The sequence below is a fragment of the Ipomoea triloba genome, chromosome 10 (genome assembly GCF_003576645.1).
Source record: "Ipomoea triloba cultivar NCNSP0323 chromosome 10, ASM357664v1".
In the NCBI taxonomy this organism is placed as follows: Eukaryota; Viridiplantae; Streptophyta; class Magnoliopsida; order Solanales; family Convolvulaceae; genus Ipomoea; species Ipomoea triloba.
The window spans coordinates 15,740,416-15,753,333 of NC_044925.1; the positions used below are offsets into that span (position 1 = coordinate 15,740,416).

Consider the following 12,918-nt stretch of genomic DNA (forward strand, 5'->3'; position numbering starts at 1 on the left):
AAAGTATGGTCCACACAGTTATGTGCACCATGATCCACACGATAATGATTGCTTTTGATCGAGAAAATTAAATAGATTGAATATTTGGCAAATTATTGTGTGGACCATGGTCCACATAGCTATGTGGACCATGAATATAAGGTACATTTTTATTATGTTGAAGGTACATTATTTTTGCACGGAAGATATATTATTGGATAATATATATATAAAATAATATACTTTTAGTACTTAAATAATGTACCCTAAAATAATATACTTTATGTACAAAAGTAATGTAGTTTTAGTTTATTAAAAATGTAATTTTTATTTATTGTCCAGACAGCCCATGCAATAATGATAGTGAATATTTGTGATGGGCTATCCCTAGGCTAGTCAAAGAAGGGCCAATAGGTTGGCCCAAATTATATCCTGGATTAAGTTTCACATATGCGCAATTTGAACTTTAATTTAAATTACGTATATAATAACTACATGAGTAAATTGCACTTTTGGTCCTCTGATTATACCACCTCTATTAATTTCAACACTTGACTTTTAAAAGTAACGAATTGATCCTTTAACTATACTTTTTTTAACGAATTTGGTCCTTTCGGCCAAATCAGAGGCCAATTAGGCCGGAAAATTGTAACCCCTTTCCGATTACCATTTAGTGAGGGCATAATGGTCATTTGCTCTATTTTCTTCTTCTCTTTTCTTCTCCTGTGCGCCGGAATCCATGGAAGACCATGAACACACTTCTTTATCTTTATCTTCTCCCTCGCCATATTCGAATCTGCACAACAAACAAACCTAAGATTTACACAAAACAACAAATCTTAATTATTTCGCAACTCTCCGGTCAACTTCGGAACACGCGCCTTAAACCTTAACTACAGAAACACGAAACAACAACGTAGATCCGACCGGAGCTTAAATCGATCAGACAAATTTTTACACTAAATGCAGTAGTGTCTGTTGAAAGCTAGATGAAACCCTAGCCAGAAAAACAGAAAAAAAAAATTAAAAAAAAAAATTCACACACTCCACGCCTAGAACAGATCGGAGTTTTCAATCAATCCGACCAATAGTTGTAACCAAACGTGCGAACCTGGGAGTGAATAGTTCGCTGTTTTCTTGTGTTTGGTTAACTGGCCTGTGGCCTTCTCGGGAGTGATGGGATGCCTTCACCTTCTGGGGATGGAAATGATAATTTGGTCATTATGTGTATGTCTTCCATGGATTCTGGCTAAACTTTTTGTAAACTTTTTGTAATTATAAAAATGAACAGATCGGATGCCTTCCATGGATTCTAAATGGTAATCGGAAAGGTGTTACAATTTTCCGGCCTAATTTGGCCTCTGATTTGGCCGGAATGACCAAATTCGTTAAAAAAAAGCATAGTTAAAAGATCAATTCGTTACTTTTAAAAGTCAAGTGTTGAAATTAATAGAGGTGCTATAGTCAGAGGATCAAAAGTGCAATTTACTCTAACTACATATACATAATTTTCTTAATTGAAATTATTTAATATGTTAAATTTATGTACATTATTTGAATCAAGATTTACTATAATGCTTATAGTGAATTCTAATTCACGATATAATCATAGGTTAGAAGATAGTGAGTTGGGGCAAGGCTTGGGAGATTGTTTGAAGTGAGCTGAGGCCGGCATGAAAGGTTAGTGGACCGAGAAGACTTGCTTGGAGTAGGCTTGGGTGGAACTATAGTCATATTATATGTATAAAACTGTAGTCCTAATTAAAAAGGAAAGATGACAAGTTTGAAAATATATTTTTAGTGTACAAAGACGAAATCAAAATGTACAAGGTATCAATGCTCTTTACTAATATATATATATATATATATATATATATATATATATATATATATATATATATATTTGGATCCCATTAGCATTGGTTCTTATATAATTTAGTTGATAATAGATATAATCGCCACCAATTCATTCCAAAACAACCATATCATATATATTTGTTTTTCAGCAAATTACACATGATAAGTATCGCTCCACATTATTGTATGGAACAACCCAATTACATAAACTTTCACATTTATTCTTCTCCAATCTCTAATCTAGCTAGTAAGGCTATTTGATGCATCTTTTTTTCTATTTGACAATCAATCATGCCTTTTTACACTTGATGATGCTCCTAACCCCCTTTTGAAGAAAAGAAGCAAATGCTATGATGTTTGTAAAAAAAGACAGAAAAAAAGAGTATAGCAACACATATTCCAATAAATAAAGTTCTTGATCTTGATCATCCTAGCTAGTATCCTCAAGAATCTTTTTTATACCTTTATTTGTTCCAAATTGGATGTTTGCAGGGACACAGAATGCTTGAGATCATTGCCAATGTGAATGCTGTGTTCACCCATTGGGATTCTTCGAACCCCAAACTCATCAACAACGCTCAAGTGTTTACACGCATTAACATTGAGCCTTACTCTCTTCTTAGCTCCAGCCATAACATGAACTTTCTCAAAGGCCACCAATTGCCTCTCAGGGTGTGCCGTGTTCTTGGCGAGGCGGGGCGGGGCAGAGAAGAGCATGACGGTGTGAGTTCCGTCCATTTCGCCCGTGTTCTTCACGTCAACGTGGAGCTCTAAGTTGAGAGAGTCACAGTTGGTATGTGCAACCTTAACTTCATCATTCAACTTTGTGGTCATGTTTGCACTTGTTGCAAGGAGGGGCACTGAAAGAGTAGTTGGGGCTTGGGCTAAGCTTTGCTTGAAGTTGGTGTAGCTCATTCCAGCCCCAAATGGGAACACCACTGGCCCCTTGTAGAACCTGTAGGTCCTCCCAGGGTACCCTCCTCCAGCTCTCATTTCCATGTTAGTCATAGCCACCTTTTGCACATAGTTTTCTGGGTACCATGTCATTGGTAGCCTCCCACCTGGACAAAAGGCATGAATCATGTTAGGATCAAACGCTTAACACTATATCAAAAGTTATAGTTCATAGCAAATGTGTAACTTTATTTCTTTATATACCACTATATTTTCACATTTTTAAGAGGTAGGGTGTTATATTTTCACATTTTTAAGAAGTAGGGTCTTGGACTTGTCTCTTTACCGGCCTAAACCTAACAATCACCTAGCCATCAATTACTGGATTTGACCCTTCACCTAACAATTCACATGACATACATGAGAGCAACCACAACTAGAGTAAATTAAAGGAAAAATTGCACTTTTTGGTCTGTAGTATTCATCCTTACTTGTTAGCCTGTTTAGTTTTCGTCCCTAAAAATAAAGTTGTAAATCTTGTCCTTTTTCTGATCGACTGTTCTCACACTTCTCATCCCTAAGCTATAACTAATATTGTAAATTTCGTTCCTAATGTTTTGTTGAAAAATGACGAAATTTGTAACATTATAGTTTTTCGTTTTTTTTTTTTTTTTGAAACAATGTAACATTATAGTTTAGAGACAAGAACTGATTAAGAAATAACGACAAATCCTACCATCCCTTATAATTTAGGGTGGAAAAATGTAATTTTCCTAAAGTAAAAGAAAGATAGGCAGACCAACCTGGATTGACAGTTCCAAACAAAATATCAGCAATGGCAGCACCCCCAGCTTGGCCAGGATAGCCAGCCCACAAAATGGCAGAAATTTTAGGATCGTCTCTGGCAAATGTGACATCCACAGGGCCACCAGACATAAGAACTAATATAGTAGGACCTCTGGAAGCCCTGGCAACTCTTGCCACGAGCTCTTGCTGCAATCCTGGTAAGAGGAGGCTTACACGGTCCTTAGCTTCTCTTTCGATTGATTGGTCTAACCCCATGACTAGGACAGTGGCGTCTGAGTGGCGGGCGGCAATCTCCGCAAAGCCAAAGTTTTGGTTGGTTGTGCAGGCAACCCCGGAGCAGCCCGGCTGATGAACTGTCTTAGCATATCTTCCAATTCCATGCAACGGTGTTGTATAACCACATGCAACACCTATACACAAATTTTTGCAAATTTTGAAGTAAGAGGACATTTGATAGCCAGAAAAGTTCAAACTGTCCTGGAATTTTAAAATGTGATAAAATTATTCTCACTTTTAGTACGATCTTTGATTTGGGGTCGATGACAATCACATGATATAAGGAAAGTAAATCATCCCACCTACCAGAGGTAGGATTCTATTTTCCTGCATACTGGATTCTGATCTACTAAATTTATTCAATTATGTATTTATCTTTTTTAGCATCAGACTAAAAGTCACTTATAAATATAAACAATTTGACTCTTCCACCATTACATATTGTTTATCACATCCCGTTACACAGTTAAAGTTTTTCATAATCTAATTTACAATATATGATTCATTACGTTACGATGTAGTATTATAGTTGTGTGTGTGTATTTGTCATTAATTTTCTATGTAAAGTTATTCTAATCAAACATATTCTTTGGAAACATTTTCTCATAAATTTAGTTGATGGGAAAGTATCAAACTGTCTCTAAGAGTGTTTTAATCATTTTTTTGAATAACTAGGAAAATTCGCAGCCATTATTCAAGGATGTGACTGCATTAAGACATTACCCGGGCAAAAGATAACAATGAAGTAAATCAACTTACGTGGTCTATAACTGATCGACTCAAACAAATTTTTTAGTCATTTTAAAATTAAATTTGGTTGCATTAAGTGCTTGAGAGCATATTTGTAACGTACCAGCATAATTGCCAATCATGGTGACTGTGACATCCGAATTGGGCCCAATTACTGCAACAGTGCGGTGACGCTGGGGCGACAACGGCAATGAACGTCCAGTATTTTTAAGAAGAACAATGCCTTCCCGGGCTGCTTGGAGAGCAAGTTGTTGATGGGCCGGGCTACACACATCCTTTGGGCCGAGATAACCATAAGGCTGTTGCGCTCCATCAAAGAGGCCCAATCTCATTTGGACCGTCAACGTATTAGATAGTGCATTGTTAACATCACCTTCGCTAAGCTTTCCTGTACGTACAGCCTTCTCTGTATAGATTGCTAAGTAAGGCCCACAGTCCAAATCCAACCCTGTAAAATTTACAAAAGAATATTTAAATATTTTTTTTTCTGATTTTTCCTTTATATAGTTTGAACTTTTAGTTATTTGCCATTAGATACTTTGTAAGTGCCATTAACCTTGTACTCAAATGGCATGTAGTGGCTCTCCTATATGGGAGGTCACGAGATTGAGGCGATATTAATTTGCGATATTAACATTGAGAAAGTATGAATTAAAAAAAAAATACTTGGTAAGTTTTAATTTAGTATTTATACATTTAGAAATTAGATTAAAAGTAATATTAAATACAAAATTTTTAATTTTAAAATTACAATAAATATTTTTACAAATTATTTAACTTTATTTACAGGAAAGTGCGCAGTTATTTCTAAAAATTATTTAATTAACAATAGTAAATAAGATACTCAAAATGGGGCAAAAGAAATAATATAAACCTGCTTTGATAGTGGCGGCGACAGTATCCTCTGGTGTCTCAGTAAAATGTTGTTGCTCAAACATTACGCCAACTGAATCGCAATCAGAGACTATGTATCTTCATGGTTACAAAAATGTTAGTACAATAATGATGATAATAATAATAATGGAATTTTATCTTATTCATATACCTTAACATTTAAAAAAAAACAATATTTCAATAAAGTCTTATATATCACACTAAACAAAATTTTGATTTATTTATTGTTTTTCATGAATGTAATGTAACATACCCGTTAAGATGCCACTGACCACGAATAACCCCACGTAAGAGATTAGGATCAGCACAAGTAGGTTTTCCATTAACTTGGTTGTAGGAGCACATCACACTTGCCACCTTCCCTTCTTCTACACAAGCTTTGAAGGGCACATTGTAGGTGTCTTCTAGGTCTTGGGCACTTACCTACACATCAAATTAAATTAATTAAATAAATTTCTTACAAATTATCCTACTTTAAGAATTTTTTTAAATAACAGTAAAATTTCAAAAAAAAAAAAAAACTGATGATAATATTATAAAAATTAAATAACTGTGATTGTAATTCATTCACTTGACTTTTTACCATTCCAACTACTTTTCAAGCACAATTTAAATAACTCAACTACGTCGGTATAAAAGATTGGGCTCAACTTAAATAAAATGAAGGAAAATTTTCACTTTTCTTGTCTAAGTTGTAGGGTAATTGTAAGATTCGTCATTATTTGTTGGTCACTTGGTCGTCCTCACTTTTTGTTCCTGAGCTATAACTTATTCTACCAAAACATTAAATTAAAGACGAAATTTGTAACGACAGTTATAGCTTAGGGATGAGAAGTGAGAACGACCAACAAGTAGGGACGAATCCTACAATTACCGTATAACTTTGGATCGAAAAGTGTAATTTTCCCTAAAATGAATAAAGCAAGCTAAGACACTAAGACATCCACACTTGTAAGCGGCATAGCGCTTGCAACAAAAAGAAAGGGACTAAAACCCTAACCAAGATGGCAAGACATCCACACTTGTAACCACAAAATCGGTCACGAGTTTGAATCCATGCCCCATTGGTTTAAGTCGGTCAGCTATAAGTAACCTAAGTTGGTTACTTTTGCCGACTAACAATGTGAGATTTACATATACCTGAAAGAGTTGTTAGGGTTTCCCTCGTCATCCAAAAAATAATAATAATAATAAAGCGAAAAAGAAGAAAATAATTGATGAAGAATGTATATATGTAATATGTATATACATACCCTAGCATTGAAGTGGTAACGATCAATGCCCTTCCAATCATCAAGGTCATAAGCGGTATAGTGCTTGCAACAAGCAGCAAGTTTCAAGTGGTTATTGGGATTGTCTCCACCTTGTAAACCTTTTACATAGCTGACTGCATATTGGGCCACCACGTGAGGGTCCTCCCCCGGTGTCTCCTGGCTTCTCCCCCACCGTGGGTCTCTCAATACGTTCACGTTTGGGCTCCAAAATGTTAGCCCTGCTGCCCCTCCATTGTACATTGCTCTTGCTTCATCCGACACCACCTAAATTTACCATTTCAATATCACCCTTACTTCATATTTCTACAAAATGTATTTTGTAAACTTATACATATATAAATACTCCCTCCGTCCCGAATTGGATGTCTCATTTGTTTTTTGCACGCTTTTTAAGAAATTAAACTAAATGTGATGTGCTTTCCAATTATGCCCCCAACTTTTTCACTTTTGGAAATAAAAGCAATAAATAAAGTAAAAGTTATAAGGGTAAATTGGGAAAAGTAGAATGATGGTGATGTTCAATTTTGGAAAGAGGACAACATTTTGGGACAAACTAAAAAGGAAATTAAGACAGGTAAAATGGGACATAGGGAATAACTTATAAATCATCAGTGTTAACTTTTACAAGGACGCAGCAAATTGGATTTTTAATAGGGAGAAAGGAGAGAGAAATAACAAAAAATAAAAATAAAATAATAAAAGAAAATAAGTCTGTCAATTTTTTTTAAATGTGTGACTTAAGCGCCCAGCTAAGTGCATGCACCTGCTGGGCGTGCCAGGTGCGTGTCATGCACACCTAAGGCGAAGCAAACAATTTTTTTGAGGGACAGTGGATCCCACAAAAAATCATCACTTGCAGTAATTTTTCACCTCTCCTCCCCATATGCACAAAACAAAAAAGCAATAAATACTCCCAAAAAAAAATCATAGATGTGGATGCTCTAAAATCACAACTAATATGACACATAATAAAATAGTTGATTTAGTCTTTGTGAGACTAAACATGTCATTTTAATAATTATTAATAAACTAAATTTGTTATCGTAAATAATTAAGGATTACATTTACAAAATAATGGTGTAACTAAAAGACTAAAGCGCATGAGATTTTTCCTACAAATAATTCATAATTTTGGCAAACAACTTGAAAGTTTGCACATGTTCAAGATTACTTTAACATCAAATTGAACATAAGCCATAATGAATGTTTTTATTGCACTTGGAAAGATATAACATTATATGAGCCAAGATAAAATTGACAACTGTCAAGCAGACCTTTCAGCTGGCCCATCATTATGTGTATGGCCCAAACTAGCTGGCTTATCCATGATTCACATGTTAATCAGCAAATTATACCATGTATCAAGGCCCACTAGTATCTAAACCTTAATTCAAAAAAACATTCAAACTATACAATTAAATATTATATACTTTCAATTAATAAATTATAGACTTACAAATAACTTGAATGTATAAAATATGTTAATTGAATGTACATAATATTTTAATTATTGTAATCATAATAGGCACATAATATGTAAACTGTAACTACATAATATATTAACTACAAATACATAATATGTTTATAATAATAAGTATATTAAAAGTATATAATATATTATTTGTAGATGTTGTTTTGGATCAAAATTTATAATGCAAGGTGGATCTAATTTATGATATAATAATTAATATTAATTCTATTTCAAAAAAAAATATTAATCCTAGCCAAAATAATTTAGGAGCTCATAGGTATTTTAGTAGGCCCGACTATGTTACTGACCAATCAGAGACAAGAAAAAAGTTGCTGATAAGATGTTTAGTTGGAAGAATACAAAGGCCGTTTTGTCCTTTATCCCATACTTTATAACCTATGAGAAGCCCCACCACCGCCCATTAGCTTTATCTTTTTTTTTTTTTTTTTTTTTAAAAGCTGTTGATACATTATCATGTTAATAATAATAATAATAATAATAATAATAATAATAATAATAATAATAATAATATCACTTTTTTATAAGATAGTGTGTAAAATACAATATTTTATAAATAAAAAATGATGAATTTTATGAAAATTTATAAATATATACTTTTATTACTTCTTAGTTTAGAAATATACTATTTTTATGTGTAATTATTTTTTATTTTAAATTTTCTCTTCGCCTTTAACTATTTATTTGTATCTCTAAATCTTTAAAAAAAAATTAGATCACACTGTATAAGATATTATAGATTTTTTTTATTAATTTCACATTCGTTTATTGCGAATATGAATTTATCACCATTATAATATCAATTCTTAAAAAGAAATTAGGAATTAAAGAATGAAATCAAAGATCCTTAAATTGCGTGATTTCCAAATATTGGATAAGTATTTATGGAGCAAGGAGATCAACAAAATGAATAAAATAAATAAACTAAAGAAAATATAAACAGCGTTGAATTATTTGATGAAATAGTCTAGCTGTAAGGTATATCTTGCACGTTTTGGTAAACCATATTGACATTGTATTGCTTTAATAATCCATAATTTTTTTTTTTTTTAGTACTACTAAGTAACTGACTCATATAGAAGAGCTAATATCGCCCCCATTAGGGCTTGAACCTCTGACCTCCCATATAGAAGAGTCACTTCGTACCCCACCACAAGGTTATTAAATATACATAAATTAAATTTCTAACAATAGATTTAGATGTTAATTAAATAATCACGAAAAAAGTACTATATTTCAAGAATTCTTTACTATGTAGTCAAACTTATATTAATTAAGATTTCTTATTTGACTAATGTGCGTGATTCCTATATACATGTGTATAATGTTGTAATTCTATATTGTATGATGGTGTTCACTTACAGATAATGAAATGAAGCTAGTCTCTTTAATAGTATACTAATTTTAAAAAATTAGCTGATATATAATTTGTAATTTTTCTATAATATAAAAATAGATTATAAATCTCGTAGTTTAAATTTAAAAAAAAAACTTTAAAACCATTAAAATAAGGTGTAAATTAAAAATATTTCTGCATAGACTATGATGAGATGAGGTATGGTTTTGTACTGTGGTCCATGAGAGTGGCAACAACACCTCATGTGGAAGGGGCATTAAATAAAGTAACATGGCCAACTTGTATAAGCTAAGATCCTAATTTTTGTCGCCAGTTGTTTTTGTCCAATTTTTTGGATATATATAAATCTTATTAAATGCTTAAATTTTTCTCTCTAAATGGGAGGTACTTGTTTGGTTTCATCTAACTGTTGGAATAACCCCTCACCCATTCTCTCTCCTACTCCTCCACACTTTATTCTTTTTGTATTTACATACATACATATATATATATATATATATATATATATGATGTGCTCAAATATTTTATTTGGCTAACTCTTTATTGTAACATGAAATAATTAAGTAAATAATTTTCATAAATATTCTGCAAGTGTAGTAATAATATGAGTTCACCAACTACATAGACTTGTAGGCTAGTGGAAATTAAACAGATGCTTTGGGGTCTATATATGGATATATTGTGTGACCACACGGGCACAATTAGATATGGGCAAAAAGCAAGACTTTCTTGCATCTATTGTATTTTAAAAGTATTTTTCAAATGCAACAATTTTATTTGTCCCCCCTACACTCATCAACTACTCCAAGATATACCCAATACATAATAATAATTATAATAATAATAACAATAATAATAATAATAATAATAATAATTATTATTATTATTATTATTATTATTATTATTATTATTATTATTGTTATTATTGTTATTATTATTATTATTTTGAAATAAACCGTTTTCTAATGCATTTACATTTTCTTAACTTATGATGTCCAAGGGTTCACTTTCGAGCCAAAGTTTAAATGTATGAAGATTTTCTTTTTCGGTGCGTCTTATCGAGAACGAAATAATGGTATTAAAATTCTAATAATTAACGATTTGAAATGTATGGAGATTTTTTTTTCGATGCGTCTTATCGTGAACGAAATAATGGTATTAAAATTTTAATAATTAGCGATTTGAAAAGAAATAAATGTCATAACTCTTTATTAAGCGATACCCTAAACTGCATATAAAGTGGAGTCCAAATGATTACTATTGAGCATGAGAATATATATAATGAGAAACATACATATCGCATGCACATGCAAGCCAATTCACTTTACTATATTATTCAATATTTCGAGTTTTCAACAAGTTGCTAGTATGGGTTGTTTTTGGACACATTCTCTCATCTACTCAATCACATGCCAAACCCCATTCTGCAAAAAGAAAAAAGTCTGCCCCCCATAACACCAAACACTGCTAAATTATTAATTGGCAGCGTAAGATCAATTGTTATACTATCGATCAGGATTCATATTACATTATAAATCCTAATACAAAAGTTATATACCTTTAGTTAATATATTTTGAACCTATAGGCTACAATTAACTGTTTTCGTACATGTAAATAAATAACTTGATAATTACTGACACATAATATGATAGCTACAGATACAAAAACCGTCAATTGTAGATACTAAATGTGCGAAGGTTATTTTTGGACCAGAGTCTACAATGCAAAATAGACCCTGGTCCATATATGGTATAATTTGCCCGTGAGATGAGCAACAAATTAAAGTCTAGCTAGCTTGTTGAATAATAAACTCATTATTAATTCAAAAATGTGACATCTTTATTTTAAAAACACAAGATTTTGACAGGTTGATCATGTTGCATGTGCATCTAGAACAAATGTTGATAACTAATCTCTCCCGGGTCTATTAGTCTATATCATGCATTATGCATGTACCCATTGTATTGTTGCTTTCTTATTTCTTGTTTTTCAATATTGGATGCCATTTAATCCCATCACTTTCAATTACACTCACGTAAGACTTTTAATTAATTTATTAATTAGAATGAGGAAAAGATAAAAAAATAAATTAAGGATAATAAAGTGAGAAACTTACCCGTCCAATTGCTTCCCACAAGGAGGAGTTGAAAGCGGCGGCAGAGGTGATGACTTGAGGGAAGCTGGTGGCGCCGGGGAAGGCGCCGCCGAACCGGGTGCCGGGGCCCACGTTCGAGACGCCGTGCAACGCCTCGTTCCACCACTCGTAGCGCCGGATGCCTAGCCGCTCCACCGGGGCTGCATTGTTCACCAGGTGCGTGATCTTCTCTTGCAACGTCAGCCGTCCGATCAAGTCTCGGACCCGGACTTGTATGGGCAAATTCGTCCTACAGAACGGTAGAGACCTCGTAACGCCGTTGCTGGGATCGCATGCCAGTCCCGGACCGGACATTGACGTTTGCAATTCAAAGCATGCGTAGAAGAAGGAGAAAAAGATGAGAATAAAAGAGAGTTTTCTGGTAATAATAATAATATTAGTATGTTCCATAGTAACAACACCAATAATAATATGTTACACTTGTTGTGGAAAGTGTTGTGTATTGTGAGGGAAGGAATGAAAGGGTAGGTTTATATAGAGGTAGCTCTGTTGTGTGTCTGTGTGTGTATAGAGAGAGAGAAGAGAGAAGATCTTAAGTTGCTGAATATACAAGATATAATCTCATGTTGTTGTCCCCACATCCCAAAAAAAAAAAAGAAAAAAAAAAGAATCATATAAACAAAGTATAAATGCCATGATGGATAAGTTAGTTAGTACACCACGCATTCTGTGGTTTCCTATTTTTATAAACCATTTTCACAAAGATGATACAATTATGGAGGAAGAAACATAAAGTCATTTAATTTTCTTATTGAATTTGTAATATCTATAATCTTTTCTTTCCATCTATTCTAAAAAATAAAATAAAATCTTTTCTTTCCATCTTTGTTTCTTTTTCTCTTCATCTTCGGAAAAAGATAACTAAATAGTGAATTTCGTATTAAAATTTCAATATAATTAGCAATAAATTAAACTATTATAACGCACTGAATATAAGTTAAACAACTATTGATCTTCTTAAATTGAGCTGGTCAGCTATGGATAACTTAAAATGATTTATTTTCTTCTGAACCTTTACTGATTAGGATCAGAAGACGAGATTTACTTAATTAGTGTATAACATCAGATAGTGGCTGAAGATTTCTCTCGTCACCCAAAATAAATAAATATATGTCACTTAAGACTTGCTTCCAATGGCGGTGAGAGTTTGTATTTGGCCTGGACTCATTGTGAACACAAGTGTAC

General features: G+C 32.9%; 1 protein-coding gene across 1 annotated transcript; it reads right to left on the bottom strand.

The window, feature by feature from the left end:
* Positions 1 to 1,944: 1,944 nt before the first annotated feature.
* On the bottom strand, positions 1,945 to 12,192 carry LOC116032446 (beta-D-xylosidase 1). Its single transcript, XM_031275006.1, has 7 exons — positions 11,695 to 12,192; positions 6,711 to 6,995; positions 5,711 to 5,880; positions 5,438 to 5,535; positions 4,667 to 5,011; positions 3,534 to 3,947; positions 1,945 to 2,897 (listed from the first exon to the last, which is right to left on the bottom strand). The coding sequence occupies exons 1-7, from the start codon at positions 12,121 to 12,123 to the stop codon at positions 2,293 to 2,295; spliced, it is 2,346 nt and encodes a 781-aa protein (XP_031130866.1). The 5' UTR covers positions 12,124 to 12,192; the 3' UTR covers positions 1,945 to 2,292.
* Between the last annotated feature and the right edge of the window lie 726 nt (positions 12,193 to 12,918).

What these genes read in the sequence shown, in the direction of transcription:
- LOC116032446 (XM_031275006.1), bottom strand. Translation starts at nt 12,123, where the DNA reads ATGGAACATACTAATATTATTATTATTACCAGAAAACTCTCTTTTATT. An exon ending in CGCCGCCACTATCAAAGCAG is followed by an intron (nt 5,012 to 5,437) that starts GTTTATATTATT and finishes TAAATTTTACAG; the next exon opens with GGTTGGATTTGGACTGTGGG. An exon ending in CATGATTGGCAATTATGCTG is followed by an intron (nt 3,948 to 4,666) that starts GTACGTTACAAA and finishes ATTTGTGTATAG; the next exon opens with GTGTTGCATGTGGTTATACA.